This window comes from Perissodus microlepis, chromosome 5 (assembly GCF_051167445.1).
Source record: "Perissodus microlepis isolate ML-2025 ecotype Zambia chromosome 5, ASM5116744v1, whole genome shotgun sequence".
Taxonomy (NCBI): Eukaryota; Metazoa; Chordata; class Actinopteri; order Cichliformes; family Cichlidae; genus Perissodus; species Perissodus microlepis.
This window is the reverse complement of record NC_140465.1, coordinates 15,350,520-15,367,955: the sequence shown is the minus strand read 5'-3', so window position 1 is coordinate 15,367,955 and position 17,436 is coordinate 15,350,520. Positions and strand designations below refer to the sequence as shown.

At 39.1% G+C, this 17,436-nt stretch overlaps 2 protein-coding genes and 1 non-coding gene across 4 annotated transcripts; all 3 read right to left on the bottom strand.

The window, feature by feature from the left end:
* Positions 1 to 429: 429 nt before the first annotated feature.
* Positions 430 to 2,717, bottom strand: LOC146386919 (EEF1A lysine methyltransferase 3-like). Of its 2 annotated transcripts, XM_084928155.1 has the most exons (3): positions 2,412 to 2,717; positions 2,201 to 2,312; positions 430 to 1,044 (listed from the first exon to the last, which is right to left on the bottom strand). In XM_084928155.1, exons 1-3 carry the CDS (start codon positions 2,571 to 2,573, stop codon positions 647 to 649), a joined length of 672 nt encoding a protein of 223 aa, XP_084784281.1. In that variant the 5' UTR covers positions 2,574 to 2,717; the 3' UTR covers positions 430 to 646. The 2 variants fall into 2 exon arrangements, 1 of the variants encoding a protein (XP_084784281.1); XR_014800252.1 differs by having other exon boundaries at positions 957 to 1,044; positions 1,851 to 2,528.
* trnaf-gaa (transfer RNA phenylalanine (anticodon GAA)) lies at positions 1,860 to 1,932 on the bottom strand. The gene has a single exon. It is a non-coding gene; the product is annotated as a tRNA-Phe (tRNA).
* A 2,048-nt stretch (positions 2,718 to 4,765) lies between the features above and the next one.
* Positions 4,766 to 15,709, bottom strand: stx16 (syntaxin 16). The gene is made up of 9 exons (XM_084928154.1): positions 15,212 to 15,709; positions 11,409 to 11,420; positions 11,209 to 11,316; positions 10,978 to 11,118; positions 10,603 to 10,765; positions 10,400 to 10,488; positions 9,294 to 9,437; positions 8,801 to 8,881; positions 4,766 to 6,035 (listed from the first exon to the last, which is right to left on the bottom strand). The coding sequence occupies exons 1-9, from the start codon at positions 15,335 to 15,337 to the stop codon at positions 5,934 to 5,936; spliced, it is 966 nt and encodes a 321-aa protein (XP_084784280.1). The 5' UTR covers positions 15,338 to 15,709; the 3' UTR covers positions 4,766 to 5,933.
* Positions 15,710 to 17,436: the final 1,727 nt, after the last annotated feature.

Here is a 17,436-nt window from a genome sequence, read left to right as displayed (position 1 = left end):
GCACTTTATAAACAAACATGGTTTTCAGGGCTTTTAAATTTGTGACTGTTTTCAGGTGAAGATGCTGCTGTGCACCCTGTACTGACAACATGAGAGATCAAAGTGTTTTCCAACCAGAGGATAATCAGAAATATTGAAAACAAATACGAATTTTTGAAATAACAATTCTGGAAACGCACCTTCAAGCTCATCTTGGTGATGCGTGACGCCTGCAGTGGGTTAGGGTTAAAAAGAAGAACTGTAAACACTGTGAAAACACTTTAGTCCAATGACTGAATTTCCAATCAGACAAAACTCAAGGCTGATTTATATAAAATCATGCTGTTTTGTCTTATAAAATGCATTCATAGTGTGTGTATGTCTGTGCTTGTATGTCATTAAAGTTCTGAATTTCATTTTCTTTCCAAATCTCAAAAATCACAGGACACATTCTGAATACATTCGCTTTTAATTAAAGACAAATGACATGTGTAACTGTTTAGAGATAAATAAATATAATATGATTAAATTTAAATTCATTTAAAATAGCTTTAGCTTTTATAGGTTCTACAGTTAGTGGGATGTGAAACTCAAAATAATTTAAATAACAGACATAAAGTCATAATTTTATTTATTTATAAAAAACAGTAGGCCGTCCCTCCTGTCGTCACTGGCCTGTTCTTAAAGACGCCCTGTAGATATTATTGTTTTGTTTGTCGTCTCGGTGCACAAGCTCCACATTGAATCTGCTCGGTAGATGCTTCTCATAGAAAGCTGCCGTTTCGTGCTCATCTCGCATTTTGGATGAGAGATACGCTGCGGCTCCTTTACCACACAGGTGAGCTAGTGTCTCCACTAGCGGGAGGTATGTCTCTGGCAGGTAAATGATATCAGCACAGAGCACCAAGTCCCAGTCAGAGGAGAAGTTCATGTGATCCTCACCCCAGGACAGAGGGAGGACAGTGGGAGGGAGAGAAGGCCACCCGCTGGAAGGCTTGTTAGCAGAGACATTAGCATCAAGCTGTGGAAGAGCCAAAGGAAGGTCTGTGAGAGTCACCTCTGCTCCTGAAAGAAGAGGGATGAAAGCCTGATCCCACATGCTGCTGATCAAAGTCTTAAATTAAGATCAGAAGAAATTAAAGACATGAGCATGTGAAATAACAGACATGGAACAAACATGTGTAAAAGTGTTCTTTTTTAACTAATTGTTTGTTTTCTGTAGTCAGTTTTCTGACTACAAATGAAAAGCTACTAATGTGTAGCTGTAATCAAAACACTGCCTGCCCCCCAAAAGAGTAATAACTTGGATTTAACTAAGCTAAGAGATAGAAAAGCATTTCTATCCGCACAATGGAGCAATTGAAAAGGGTCATGTGGTCTGATGAGTCCAGATTTGATGGCTGCAACATAATAAGAAGACAGGTGGATAAGGCCTGGTGTCTACTGTACCAGCCAGTTTTGACAGTGTTATGATCAGGTGTTTGCTTCACTTGATCAGGATTATATTGAGTGAAAAATTAGATGAGTTGACCAGCTAAATATACTTAATGACCAGGTTTTTTTCTTCAGGGGCACAGGCTTATTCCAAGAAGACAGTATGGGCTCAGACTGTGGAAGAGTGGTGCAGGAAGCAGGAAAGATGTTTTCACCGATTCATTTATCCCTTTCAGAATGCTTTGAATATTAACAACGTGGCCATTAAAGTTAGAGGTGACCCAAAGAAGTAGTGTTTGTGACTTTTTATTTATTGGGCTAGGAGTTTATTTTATTTGTTTTCTTTTAATTTCCCATCAAAGAATGCTTTAAAAAATATTTATTAGAAAAGCATTGCCTTTTATTGTCGGTATAGAACGAAATTGAGGGAAAATAACCTTTCACGCTGCCGAAACCCGGGATCGAACCAGGGACCTTTAGATCTTCAGTCTAACGCTCTCCCAACTGAGCTATTTCGGCGACGACATCGCTGCAGGCAGGAGTTGTTATGGATTCAATCACGTTTTACGCAGCAGAAAAAGCTATATCTATTTATATACACAAAAAATAAACACATGAGTAAGTGAACTTGATAGTGAACACCATGTGGTTCAGAAGCAGCTGCACATGTGTGGGGGTATAATGTGACACTGAGCCACAGGAGAATCCCACTCCGAGACACATTAGTTAGTAGTTAGTTAGTATTTAACATTAGTTACACGAGTTATTTTACAAACTCCAAATTTACCCAAGCGAGCTGCCACAATACCGACCACACCGGTGCCTGCTCCGAGCTCTATGAGCCGCTTTCCCCTCAGCTCCACAGACTGATCCTCCAAGTAACGGCACAGGTGTAACGCCTGCGTGTGTATACAGACACACACATAGATTTCATCACTGCACAAAGCCCAGGTTTACGAAGATCATCTAAATAAAGTGAGTGCCTGTCTGCTCCTTACAGCCTCCCAGACCGGTGCAGCCACGCCGAGGTCCGCACCGAACAGCTGTCTGATCTTCACCTCCTCTCCCATCAGCGTGTACACGGACTCCAGAGAAAACGTTTCCGTGAACAGACAGTCATCTACAGGAAACGGGTCGTCTTCGTCCTCGGTGTGAGACATGTTTATTGGCACTAAAGTCTTTTATTATCTATTATTGTTGGTAAGAAAACCGGATGTTCTCGATGCGGGAGGGCAGCTGCTTTTAACTTCCGGTCAAGTAATAACGTTATAGCGAATGTTTTGTTTTTGTCATAGACACCATAAAAATGTTGTTAAAATGTTTTAGTATTAATGTTAAATATTTTTAAATAAAATATTTATTTTATTTACTTCTTCTCATTTTTTATTTATCGCAACAGAAAACAAAAAAATAAAAAAATAAAATCCGTAACTTCACAAAAAAAAACAAGAAAACTAGTGTTTTTTTCATGTTGTATCAATCTAGTAGTACTATAGATGTAAGTCTACAAGAGGCTTTTACTTTGAAATGTAACACGCATATGCCAAAAGCGGTGCACATCAGAGATTGCGGTCTGAAATGCAGCGAGTATAAAACAATCTTAAATATATTCAAATTATACATTATTGTTGCTTTTAAATAGTGAATTAATACTTATTATTTTATCAGATATTTCATTATTTTCATTTTTATACTTCTACATGTCAGCTTGTTGATATTGTTAAAGGAAAATAAATGTTGTTGACAGTATCATGACTGGATAATAAACTACAGGTTTATTTCTTTGTTTGTTTGTTAGTTAGTTTGTTTCCTTTTCATCACGAAAAATCCTTTGGTCACTGGTCTCTAGTAAAGCTATGGCTGCATCCAACAGTTATTTATATCATCAATTAATTATTTTTCTTTCTTTTGCTCTTTTTAAGGCTCAGCACAGCAGATCATCTGCCTTGATCTGACCCTATCCCTGCCATCCTTCTCTGTCACACCAACCCTCTGCATAACCTTCTTTGCCACATCCACGAATAGTGAATATTCTCTGTGGACTGTCAAACATATCCACTGTATGAAAATCTTAACATCTTATTATATTTTGTTTTATTCAGCCAACTATCCCGTATACGTTTATCCAAAACATTTTCTTTCCAAGTATCCAGGATATCAGTACTTTTCTCCCCTTACACTGTGCCACGGACATTAAATTAAATACCAGCAAAAACCAGTGTTACCCCCCCAAACAGAACTAGAACATCAGTTTCAAAATCCTGTGTGGTATCTCAAGTTATTGCAGTCACATCTCCAGAAAGCTTGACCCCTGAACTCGAGATCTGAGTTGAAGTTGAAGTTTTTAACAGAGTTTAGATGTTTTTCAGTCCTGAACATTACATGTGGCTCAAGAATGCAGTTAAAAAAATAATTTGAATATCACAAAATTTCAACCCATTCATGTGTACACTCCAGGAATTTAATAACATCCCACTAAACTGGTTTGTAAATACAGTGGTGTAGTTTTACTTGTATGCAAATTACCACTGATATATTGCTTCTCATCACCTTTTATTGAATATCAAAACCAACAAAAATGTCAAGAAGCATAAGCACCATACACTGGTGAAGCGATAAAACTGCAGGGTAGTGTCCCCCCGATCTTCACTGATTATGGAAGTAAGTGTCTTCCTCATGGACAAGCACAAGCTCTGAAAATCATCCTGTGGGACCTCAGCCCACTCATCAGTCAGTGCCACCCGGAGATGCTCCTGAGTCTGTGGAGGAGGATTGCGATGTCTGTCTGTCATGCTATGTTTTCCATGGCGTTTATATCAGGGACTTATTGCCCTGCAACTTATCCATGACACTATACCAGTCAGGTTGTCATGGCATTCTTACAGAAGTCATTTTCTCCAAAGCTGCGGTGCCTTTTTCCAAGGTTGGTTGTGTTTGATAGAGGAGTGTTAATTTTGGTTTCTCCCCCAAATTGTGTTTTGAGAGACAAGACTACTCACAGTAATGAGTCGGGGAATGACCAAATCCCACATGTTGGGAATTATCCCCAAGCAAACCCTACATGCACATGGGAAAAGCTCTTCCAAAATTGAACTGAAAATAGAGCGGTGCATTATTAAATCCCTTGAGTGGGATTTTGGGCACCTGCAACTCTGGAATTTTAGTGTGAGGTCAAAATTTTGCATGGCTTCATTAAATGCGCTAAAGTTTTAAAAAGAAGAAAAAAAACTGTTAGGTAGGTGATTTTTCATGGAACAGATGATTAAATTAATAGTTTTTAGTGTTTAATGTGACCTTTGTTTGCAGTTAGTACCATTTGTGCAAGACGTGAACACACAGATACGCACACGACTCATGTTCCAGGTTTATTTTTTAAAAAATTAAGCTGCTGTCTCCTCACCCGTTTGGTTTCCAAAATCAATACTTAAGTAAAGTACCACTTGGACGTCTTCTTTTTTACATACAATTTCACATCAATGACGAAGATGATTTTACACGTAAAGTGTAGAGTTGAGTACAGATATTTAAACAAAGCGCTCCATCGTTTCAGCTCATCAGACAGCCAAATGAAATGTAATGTGTAAATCTGAACATGGAAGAAAGGGGGGAAAAAAAAATAAATCACAATGCGGTCTTCAAATGTCTCTTCATTGTGTTGTACTACATCCGTTTCCTCAGTGGAGTGATTATTAACTGTTGTGCTCAGACTACACATACACTCTATTCAATTTACAGCAAACCTGACAGAAAACAAAAAAAATCTCTGGGTTATATGAAGTTACTTGAAAATAAATAATTTGCTTATCATACAAATGACAGTAGTATTACATCCACGACACCCCCACCCATTCCTACCCCTCAGGGCTCAATATGTGCAAACTGCAAGGGTTTACTAAAAAAAGGTAGCACTTTATGCAAAGACCATGGAGAACAAAAACGAGTGTTTTTAACGTGAGCACTTCATTAGAGCGCAGCAAGTGTTCAACAGGTATGAAGTTAAAATGAAGTGGAGGAGATGTATGGCTGCATAAACCCTCCTCAGGCCAACCGTGTGGTAACAAGGACCTTAGTATTATTTTTCTAAAGTGAGGAATAAACTGATAAAAAACAGATGGTCCTTTGGTACTGAATGGCTGTTCTGATCTTAAATGGTACTGCCCTCATTTAAAAAAAAAAAGTTCTCAAGTCTTTCACAGTAAAATACTGAGCTGGGATGTAAATATAATGCTAAGATGAAAATGTCCGGTTGAACAAACCTCTGTCAAAGTCACTTAGGAAAAATAGACACTGTTGATTGTTTTTTTTTCCCCATTCAAATCCGTCAAAAATAACAGGAAAAAACAAAACAAAAATCTAACTCTCCCATTAAAAAAAACCCATCTCCACTAACCCACAGTGTCCCCGCAAAGATTTCTTCTTAGCATTTCCCGGTTGGTGTGAAAGACGGTAGAATCAAGTCCAAGTCCACACAGTTGCACAACAAACACCCAGGCAGAAAACAAAAACGGAGGAATGAGTGATCAGAACTTTGTTCCAAAAAGAATAATAATTAGAACAATGACTATGATGAAAAGGATCAAAATGACCAGCATCTTTCGGTTTTTCTTCTGATACTGTTCTGCCTGAAAAGAAAATAAGAATAATTTTACATAATACCATTCACTTTTAATGAATAAGTACAAATGGGGTCTTTTTACACCACAGGACAGAAAAAACATCTGGTCAACAGGCTCTAAAATTTCCTGAAACATTACATAACAAAACATCCAACAGCTTGTAGAACGACCTTTAGCAGCAACAACTTGAAGTAATCGTTTTCTGTATGACTCTATCAGTTAGGGCTGGGTATCGTCACTGATTTCTAGAATCGATTCGATTCCGATTCACAAGGCCCCGAATCGGTTCGATCCACGATTCGATTCAATTCGATTCGATTCGATTCAATTTGAATTTGGGAAATTTTGACAGTCAGAAATATTATAATTCAGATCAGTACATTTACATATTTTTGTATCTATAAAAAAGGTAGCTGACACTCGCAAGACTTTATCAAAGGTGTGAGCATCACAGCAGATGCCTTTGTGTCAAAGTAGCTGAAGATAAAACACAGAAAAACATGAAGGTTTTCCTGGCCTGGGATTTTATAAAAAATGTTCTGCAGTACATAAAAAACGAAAGAAAACCATTAATCAACATATGAACATTACCTCTGATGTTACAGCGGTTTTATTACAGACACAGCTAAGCGTTTTGCATTTTGTATAATTTTAAAAAGTTTAAATTTGTTCAGTATTGAACGGCAGAAATGAGGCTTTCTTTTCGGAAGTAAGTGAAAGGAAACAAACAGCGGCCGACAGCGCTGTAAACAACGGTAGACTTGTGCGTAACAAGCAAGCGAATAATGCAGAAAACAGATTTTTAGACGGGAAACTGTTCTTGAAGTACAGAGAGAGAGAGAGAGAGAGAGAGAGAGAGAGAGAGAGAGAGAGAGAGAGAGAGAGAGAGAGAGAGATGTGCATGAAGTGTGATTTTATCCTGGTGGAAGCAAAACAGCAAAGGTCAGAGGAAATTCATGACGATGTTTATGTGAAGCGTGGTAAACACAAAGCGCGGACCCGCCGACAGATCAGAATCAGCGAGCTGTCGGCTTTCAGCTCGTGTCCGTGCAGTCAGGTGAGAAAGGCGACATCTCACTGATTCCGATCCGTCGGCGGGTCCGCGCTGTGTGTTTACGTCTTTGTGCAGAATCCGTGTTCCTGCTCTCATTTACTGTCTTAGTTGTTGAAATTTTGTGAGGTTTCACCTGAGATTCTGGCATTTCGGGAAAAATAAATTTATATTAAAAAAATCGATTCAGGATTTTAATGAATCGATTTCACGTTATCCAAGCCAGAATCGATTTTAATCGATAAATCGATTATAAAAACCCACCCCTACTATCAGTGTCTCACATAGATGTGGATAAATTTTGCTTCACTTTTCTTTGCAACGTTGTTTCAGTTCTTTGAGATTAGCAAGCCTTTGTCTCTGCACAGCTCTCTTTCAGTCAGGCTGAGGTCTGGACTGTGATTGTGTCATTGCAATACCTTGATTGGGATCACTGTCCTGTTGTATAACCCAGTATAGGGCTGTTCGATATAACAATATATATCAGATGACGATATAAAAACGTCTATCGTTTCATTTTACGCTATCGTTTGTTTCGTGGTGTCGCAAAATAAACTGTTTACGGCAATATTTTTTCATCGTTTTGATCGTCACTGTAGTGGCTATATTAATTTCTTAAAGTTCTCTCTTTCTCTTATATTTAATATAACCACACTACGGATGGACAAGCGCCTGTTTTTATGCGTTGTCGTTAGCAACAACAACAGTAACAGCATCGCGTGTCCGCTTGTTTATGTTCCACATAAACCTTTCACAATAAAGCTCAAGATCCTGTTGAGACTTTTCAAAATAAACTGAATCACGTGAAAGAGTATGCAGAGTATTTACGGATGAAAAGCAAAAAAGAGCCGCCAGGTGCTAAAAAATAAACCTTAGACTCAAACGTTAGAACAGGTTTTTTCCCGCAGCACGCTGTGTAATAAATACTCACAAAGAAAACGGCGGCCGTTACAACTTATGTCTAAAAATATATCGGTTCAAACACTCAACTCCAGGTACACGATGCCCAGCTGGAAACACTTCACGCAAGCCGAGCTGCCCGAGATTCACAGAATTTACAGAAAATGTTACATTTTTGTGATTTATATCGTTATCGGGACGATAGAATTCTTATATCGGGATATGAGATTTTGGTCTCATCGCACAGCCCTAACCCAGTATTAACCACACTTTAGCTGTTGGACAGATGACCTCACATTTGAGTCTAGAATACTTTGGCATACAGAAGAGTTCATGGTCAATTTGGTGCTTGCAAGGTGCCCAAATCCAGGACCTCTTCTCCATCGTGCTGACAGCTGGTGTGAAGTGTTTGTGCCGATATGCTGTGTTTGTTTTTTGCCATTATGGTCAAACATCTCCACCTTAGTCTGTCCAAAAGAACACTGACCCTCATTTGCTAACACTGTGTATATCACACGCATGAATGTTTCAGGCACAAATCAATAGATTCATTTTTTTGTACTTTATAAATACATTTAGAAGTGCCTCTGAGCATGTGTATGAACAAATCACAGCCTGACTTTCATAGGAAATTTAAACAAGTCTTTAAAATAATTTCTACTACCAGTACCGCTACAAATAATTATAATACCTATTATTTCACTTTGGTCATTATTTACAGTTTTCATTCCATAAGCCAAAAAGTGTTTAGAATTACTTAAAAAAAATGAAATTGCCTGGAAAGAAAACAAGACACTAAATAAAGAAATTTAGTGTTTACCTTTTGTAACTGTTTCAATCCGTCTTCTGTTTTAACACAAGCCTGCTCCACATTGAAGTCGATTCTATCAAGAACGGTGCCCTGGAAGGACAAAAAGAGTGTTTTTTTGGTTTAAGGGAAGAAACTCATTATAATTGTAGATCGTGTTTGCAGTTTTGTAGCAAAACTCCTCACAAGTCTATGTATACTCTTCCTTAAAGATCAGTTCAAAGTGTTTTTTAAAAATAACATCTTAAGTTATTTTGTTCAAATACTATTTATACAAACAAAAGTAATCTGAAAGCTCCTGCCGAATAGGATCAGAATGAGCTTTATTTAACTAAAATTCAACCTAGCTCCTTTTTGTTATTAATGATTGATAAAAACTGATCTTTTTTCCATTTTCACATGTGGCTGAAGCCTGTGTGTGCACGTTTTTCCTGTGGTAGCTCAGTGACTGGACCCATAAGATAATTAGAAGTCAGTTGTTTTGTCTTGAATTTGCTTCAAATACCTGCTCCACCACCATTCCTGCCAAGTCCCGGAAAATCTCATTCAGATCTGAGATAGACTGCACTATCTGTCGGATCTCGCGTTCTCGTTCTTCAACCATGACTGTGTTCTGCTCCACCAGCATCAACTGATCGTCCGTGAACCCCTGAAAAATGACAGATTCAAGAACAAGGCTGAATATACAAATGTTATAGACTAGACGGACAGCGGCAGGGTAATGAGCTGTTTTTGTTTTATTCAGACCAATTTCCATTTCAATAACACAGAAGATTTTACAGTAGTGTAGTGTAGCCAATGTGTTGCATGGCCAACAGACAGAGGCCGACAACCATTCCCACTCACATTCACACCTACAGTCAGTTTAGAGTCTCCAATATAACCCAACAACATGAGACTCCACACAGAAATGGATGACTTTAAACCCAGGACCACCCATTTTATAAACAAAGCATTTATTTAATTCCTCCACTGAGGCCATTTCCTGTCCGTTAAGAAGTACCTAAACTCAATGTAACTATTTTTAGTACAAATTGGGAGTTAAATGTGTAAACATTGGTAGATGTACAGATTATTTTTTTGTTTTTTTAAATCTTAATGGTACTGATAGTCATGGATACTTCTGCTTTTGGTTCACTGTGTACACAGCTGTGTACACAGTGTCAGCATACATGCATTGTGTTCAGAGATGTAGGCCAACAGCCACTGGATTTATCTCAATTACTGTGTTTTGTATTAAAATATCCTAAAACTCTGAACTGGTGACTTTATCTGAGCCAGAATCAATTTTAGAGCCTTCTTATTGACAAACACATCAGGCATCCTGCCAGGAAACACCAAAGAAAATAAGGAACAGATAACCCAAAAAATAAAAAAACAACTCAGTCTGGTTTGCTGGACTGAGCCGTGCTGATGGGTTTCTTTGATTTACTGCTTATAATGAAGAAACACTGTTAAAAAAGCTGTTATTTTTCTTAAACTGCTCATCATCTGGGAAAGGCGTTTGGTTTGCTTGTTATGATTATTTTGCACGCGTTTTACCGGTCTGTTCCATTTAAGCTTAAGAGCAGCTCTCTGTGGACACCCCAGCTCTAAACATGCTGTCCTCACCTTGTCATATAAAGCTAAATCTTCATCCTCTTCCATTAAGGGCCCCGAGTCAAAAAAGTGCTTTGATCTCTCCTCTCGATTCTTCATACCTGTCAGACAAGCCAATGGCACAATGCTTAGATGGCATTAAAACATCATGAGGACAAAAATACTTAATAACAGTTAAAAAACCCAAACATGTAACATGCCATGCAGTCCCTTACGTTTTAGATAGCTGGACTGTGTGTGCCTAAAATTGGTTGACAGCTCCTGCAGGCTCTGTGCCAGAGAGGAGACCACATTTCTCAAGAGTCGCTCCTCCTGCTCTGTGCAGTGACCACAGCGAGACTGCAAACCAGTCACGGCTCGCTGGCATCGATGGAACATCTGCAAAAACAACAACGACTCTACTTGTTTCATTTCTAAATTCCCTTCAGGCTCCATACTAGAGCGTGCTCTCACATAAACACTTATTTATGTTCAAATAAAAACAACCGCTAAAACATATCCACGCAGATTTTCAGCTGAAAAAAAAAAATCAGCATTTCACGTCTAAAAATAAGCAGCATACATATCACAGTGCTGCTAAATTATCTCACCTGCGTGATCTCCTGAGTTGTGATTTCTATGGCGTGCTCTTCTTCGCTGCTGTCATCCAGTGTGGGACGATTCATGTGCTTGTCATGAAGCAAGGCCAGTTCCTTCATCTTCTGCTGGATCCTTGTGATTTCATACTGGATCTGAAGACAAAATGTATTAATTTATTTGCTGAATTTCACTTTCAAGAGACACTGAAGTAGCTGCAAATTTCTACTACAGTTTCAGTTTACCTCATCTACTCCATCTACCCATTTGGGTGGCAGTTTCTTGGTGACCCCAATCGCGGCTTCGGGATCCAAACTGATCCCTGAAACCAGGGCCATCCGATCATCGGCCAACTTAAAGACACAAGAGGATCCATTAAAACGTTTTACGTGATAGAGGGTGAAGATGACGGTGTTCCGTCTTTTAGTAAGAGAAATGACAGTACCTCATCAAGCTCCTAATATGATTGGCAGATATCAGAGCGGTCCCATCCAACCGAAAACAAGCAAAGGGAGAAAAAAAGAAAAAAAAGAGGAATAGAAAGTGAGGCCCATGAAATATAAATATCCACCTACTCCCACTGTTAAATTACTTTGAATTAGGACTAATAATCACTGTAAAAAGAGGCTGTTGACATTCATTGTACATTCAGTGTACAGTTAAACTAAATATAGAAAAATATCATCCAGAAACCTTTTTCCGAATCATTTTACTTTAAATCAAATGATTACAAGGAGGAAACTGTGAGAACAGAGAGAGCAGAAACCTGTGAGTTTAAGAAAAGGAAAATGAGTTTATGAGTTTTAGATTAGATAGAGTTCATTGTTAGTTGCTTTGTCTTCTTCAGTGATTGATTTGTCAGTAAAAAAGCGAGAGGCGACTTGGTCTGCTGCCTTCTTATTTCAAACCTGAGTGTTCAGCCAGCAGCAAAATGTTCTTCGTTTCTAACAGCTAACGCAATTTTAGACGCAGCTCTAAGCAACTTAATGGTCCTGCTGTAACAAAGCAACTAAAAACCACCTGAGCCAAATATTCTAACAGCTTCAACGTGACGGCTTGATAACGGCCGACTGGTCTAATCAGTTTAGCTCCTCATAATTTTAATGACCAAGCCTGTGAGACATTTAAATCAACTGTGTTTATCCCCTATATCGATGAAGCGTAACACGACGCCAGTGTCAAACACACGTTTGTTACAGTACAAGAAGGAGAAGATGCTCATTCGGTCACAAGAGATCGTCTGTAAATCCAGAATTTCGATTCTGTTCCAGGATTTCACTCATTTCTTTACTGTTCTTCACTGGCAGCTAATATCCTGCTAGGTAAAACACTCATTACAACATTTTCACTGTGAATAGTTAACAGGGAACTAAATCTATCTGAGAAGAGATGATGGGCACAGAGATAAAGTCAAAAAACAGGTGTGCAGGCATGCAGAGGAGGTAGGGTTGGGATGGGAACCGTTCCAGTTGAGAACCACTATCAAATTTTCTATTCCCCTGGAATCTTGTGCCTCAGAGCTTAACAATGCCTTTCATTAATGCTGACATGTTTTTCTGACAGCTGACAGCAAAGTCATTGGGCTGGAGTGTTTCCATTAGTCTGTTTCTACACTGTGCTTGGACTCAAGAGATATTTCAAGCAGAAAAGTAATAAGGAATGAATATATAATAAGAATCAATGATGGAATTGGTATCAAATTTTTTTTTTATCAGTGTATGACCCAACACATGTGGGGAGTGTAACTATCCAAAGCCAAATTTCTGGGCTCTTTTACACCAGCTGTTCTGTAGATGAAACAAAATGCCAAGAACCGACTGAGTAATCTTTTTTTTTGTTTTGGTTCTTGGAAGGAAAAATAACAGACAGTGTATGACTAGCTCATGTGCCCTATTAGGCATGAATCACCCTCCCAAAACATGAAGCCACAGCAATGCTTCTATCTTCCTCACTCTGAGCTTGCTCGCTGTTGATCCTGATCTAAACCCAAACAGGACACTCTTACAGAGAGGTAGTGTTGTTCCAGGAGCCACAGCCATTTAAAGGGCTCCACTCTGTAGATGTGCCTGAAGAAATCACTTGTGTTACTGAGGATACGTCCACACGTACACGGGTATTTTTGAAAACGGAGATTTTCCGTTTTCGTTTAAAAAAATAATCCCGTCCACACGTAAACGCAGAAATGAAGAAAAACGCTGCTGGGAACATGCCAAAGCAACAGGTGGCGATATATTCCTAACCGTGTAGAAATGTTGGCCAATCAGAAGTCTAGAAGCATCGGCGGGAAATAGTAAACAAAGATGGGGCATAGAAGCAGAACCGAGTCGTATGTGTGGAGGGACAGTAACTGTGTGTGTATATGTAAGCATTTAAACACTGCAGAGAGTACAAGTAACAGTGTTGTAGAAATTCATTTCACCGAAACAATAACGTGGCGCACAGTGTGACGTCAAAAAATGCGCACACCTTTGACGCTGCGTTTCTCCGTTTTTGTCGTCCACGCGTAAATGCAAAAACGGAGTTTTCGAAAATATCCACCCTGGCAGGCGTTTTTTAGAAATCTCCGTTTTCTAGAAATCTCCGTTTTCAGTGACCGAAAACGCCGTTTACGTGTGGACGAAAGGTGCAAACGCATAGAAAAATCTGCGTTTTCAAAAATACCCGGGTACGTGTGGAGAGATCGGCATTTCCACTTCGCTCAGCGCCATGAGGAGTGGCAGCTAAGTAACAAAGGCCGGTTTTAAAAGTTCATGATCTCTGGGCTTCCAGCGGGAAGAAACTAATCTACACCAGCGTGCAGGTAGCACGATAAAATGTTCACAGCAGAGTGTGAATATTCACGTGTGGCATACACCTGCCCGCTTGAAGAAGCTTCAAAACTGTGTCAGGGAAAGTAATAACTTTTGTACTGTGGTGGAGTTTAACCTAAAAATATAAGTAGGTCATGGCAGGATTTTAATTTCTTTATTTTTGTTTTTTTGTGCATCAACATTAAATTCAGTGTTTTTATCACTGCTAGTAAAAAAAAACAAAACAAAACATGCCATCATTTAATGTTTTAGCTCTCCAGCAATGAGCTCCATGCAGCGACTGCTGTTTTTAGAAAAAAGAAACTAAATCATTATTCAGTGTCACGGAAATCACTATCAGAAAGAACAGCTCTGCTATAGAGGAACATATAAATATATTCTTCTTGTATCGTGATCACTAAAAAGCTCACTTGTTTTTCATTATATCTGCATTATATAGACAAAAGTATCTGGCCACATTTCTTAATCATTGCTTTTATGTGCTTTGGCCCTGAACTCTTACTCTTAGGGAAATCTGAATGCCCCAGCTTATCAGTAATTGGAAAAATCCAAGTTGGAAGCTTGGAATTGTGGAGCGTGGTAAAGTTCATTTTCTGTTTCAGTATGATTGTGCCCTAGTGCACAAAGCATGGTTGGATGAGTTTGGTGAGAAAGAACCTCACTCGTCCACCAACACAGAGCACACTGAACTAGAAGAGAGACTGCAAGCAACCAACAGCAGCCTCGGACGGCACAAGTGGCCTTCTGTTTAAATGGGCAAAAAAAATCCACGTGTTGAAATGGAAAAGTGTGGCGAACAATTTAGAATGGGGTGTTATAACAGCTACTGTGACATGCGGGTGGCCCAGTACTTCTGTCCATATAATTTAACAATTAAAGGATAGGTAGTATTTCTTAGTGGCAAACAGTTTCCAGGAAGCTTTAAGAGCATTTTCATTGCCTTTGCTTTTCAAATTACTGTATTTATTTTTAATAACTGCAGAAGAGAATCAGCTACACTCTAGATCAGTTACAGGTCACGACTCAGTATGATGCGGGCTTTTGAAAGGCCACAGCAGGGGTTTTTTTTGTTTTTGTTTTTTTACAGTGAGGCACACGAGAGGATGCGAAGAAAATGAAATCAACCATAACCCTCAGTTAACCTTGACCTAAATATATATATATAATATATATTCTTGTCATTTTTTTTTTAAAAAAAGGGCGGTTATAGACATTTAACTAGCTAAAAGCATGCCTGCAACACTTCTTCATCCTCCATCATCGCCTCACTGAGTCACATCACTGTGAACCACTGAAACACTAACGTCGTGGAGGTCATCCAGGATAATAACTAACAGCAGCTACAGCTATCACACACCTGGATCTAGCTAACAGGGATCGGTGACTGGCTATACGCAAACACACACAGTAAAATGTCAAAACGATGCAGACCACTCACCGCAGCATTGCTACGTGTACTCAGACGGGGGTCGTATGTACTCACTTGCTCAGCCAATATCTGCCGGTTTTGGATTGCATTGTTCCGCATTAACAAGAAGGCATCTGTCAGACGCCTAGTGGCCATGACTGCCTTGCGTGATAATCTAAATTAACAAGGGGGCAGAGTGCGGATCGAAAGATCCTTTATTAAATTGAGCCAACTGCCTCTGACCAGCTGCTAACACGGCGCTAGCTTTAGCTTTGCTTTGCCTGCGATGAATGGTGAGAAAAACTCGCGATGCAGCGCCTACAGCGGGAGACACACGGCCTGAATCATGTTGATCCGCTAAGCCGCTCTAATACTGAGGTAAAGAAAACTAAACATGACCGAGATTTTCTGGTGAAATGTCCGCTTTAGCGTCAGACTGGTAACGTTACTCCGCTTTAGGTAGCTACGGAAGTAGGAGAACGTAAACATCTGCGTGAAGCAATTCTTCTTCTGCTCATTAACTGCGCTATCATCTGTAACGGAAGTGAGTCTTCGCCACCTACCGCTTCAGCTGAGAACATCAGACAGAAGCGTTTCCAGGGCGGTACCAGAAGGGCCAAATCCTGTTAGGGAAATTGGAAATAAAAACCAAACAAAAGCACTTGAAAACTGGTTGTAAATTCAGTGAGTTTACATTAGAATACATAACAGCCTAGTTGTAACATAGCGGCCTCCTTGAAACACAAGGTTTAACAGTGTTATACCGGGCTCATTGAAGACATAACAAAGAAGAGACAAACAAATTAGAAATTTTTACTAAGCCAATTTATTAATCATAGCCTGAGAGAAGATGAATATAAGAAAGCTAGGTGCTAACCTATAGACTTAAAATAGGAAAAACTATGACACAACGAAAAGAACACCAAGTTAGCTGCCTGAAAGGCACCAGCCTTCCGAGGCGAGGAGAGCCTTCTTGGAAGGAAAGCAGCTTATATATGCCATGTTCCAGGCACCTTGGAACTTGAATGTCAGGAATCTCAGGAATTAATGTCACTCCCAAGTTAGCAGTTTTCAGAAATAGTAAAGAAAAACAGGATTTGTTTTGGTGTTAGCAAGGTAGAGTCATTCAGGTATCAGCAGCATTATACTGCAGCATATACTTGGATAGAGCCAGGACAATGCTCGGCATATGACAAATACACAATACTGGCAGTACAGATTAAACGTTTTACAGTTTTACAACTATTTACTTTCATCTTTCATCTTGGATTGTTAAATTAGGCTTGCTAAGGCTGCTCTGACTTTCCAAGTAGGAAATCCAAGTTGTTGGTGTTCAAGCTTTCAAAAATCTAGAAACGTTTTATTTTCTATCCAGAATATAAGCAACATAGAAAATGGGGTGCTACACCTCCTTATCCGGCTTTCAAAAACAAGAATTGGGTGCACAAATTTAAATTTAGTTTGGCTTTTCCCTTATCCACACATTAGGCAATTTTTTTAGGCAGTTTCTAAATGTCTCTAGTAAAGTCTTTTCCTCCACATACTCATTTCAAATTGAGCTTTTTTTTTTTTTTAGATTGAAAAGGAGAAATACTGGAAATGTGCTTATGTGGAGATTTACATACAGGGAGTGCAGAATTATTAGGCAAGTTGTATTTTTGAGGAATAATTTTATTATTGAACAACAACCATGTTCTCAATGAACCCAAAAAACTCATTAATATCAAAGCTGAATGTTTTTGGAAGTAGTTTTTAGTTTGTTTTTAGTTTTAGCTATTTTAGGGGGATATCTGTGTGTGCAGGTGACTATTACTGTGCATAATTATTAGGCAACTTAACAAAAAACAAATATATACCCATTTCAATGATTTATTTTTACCAGTGAAACAAATATAACATCTCCACATTCACAAATATACATTTCTGACATTCAAAAACAAAACAAAAACAAATCAGCGACCAATATAGCCACCTTTCTTTGCAAGGACACTCAAAAGCCTGCCATCCATGGATTCTGTCAGTGTTTTGATCTGTTCACCATCAACATTGCGTGCAGCAGCAACCACAGCCTCCCAGACACTGTTCAGAGAGGTGTACTGTTTTCCCTCCTTGTAAATCTCACATTTGATGATGGACCACAGGTTCTCAATGGGGTCCAGATCAGGTGAACAAGGAGGCCATGTCATTAGTTTTTCTTCTTTTATACCCTTTCTTGCCAGCCACGCTGTGGAGTACTTGGACGCGTGTAATGGAGC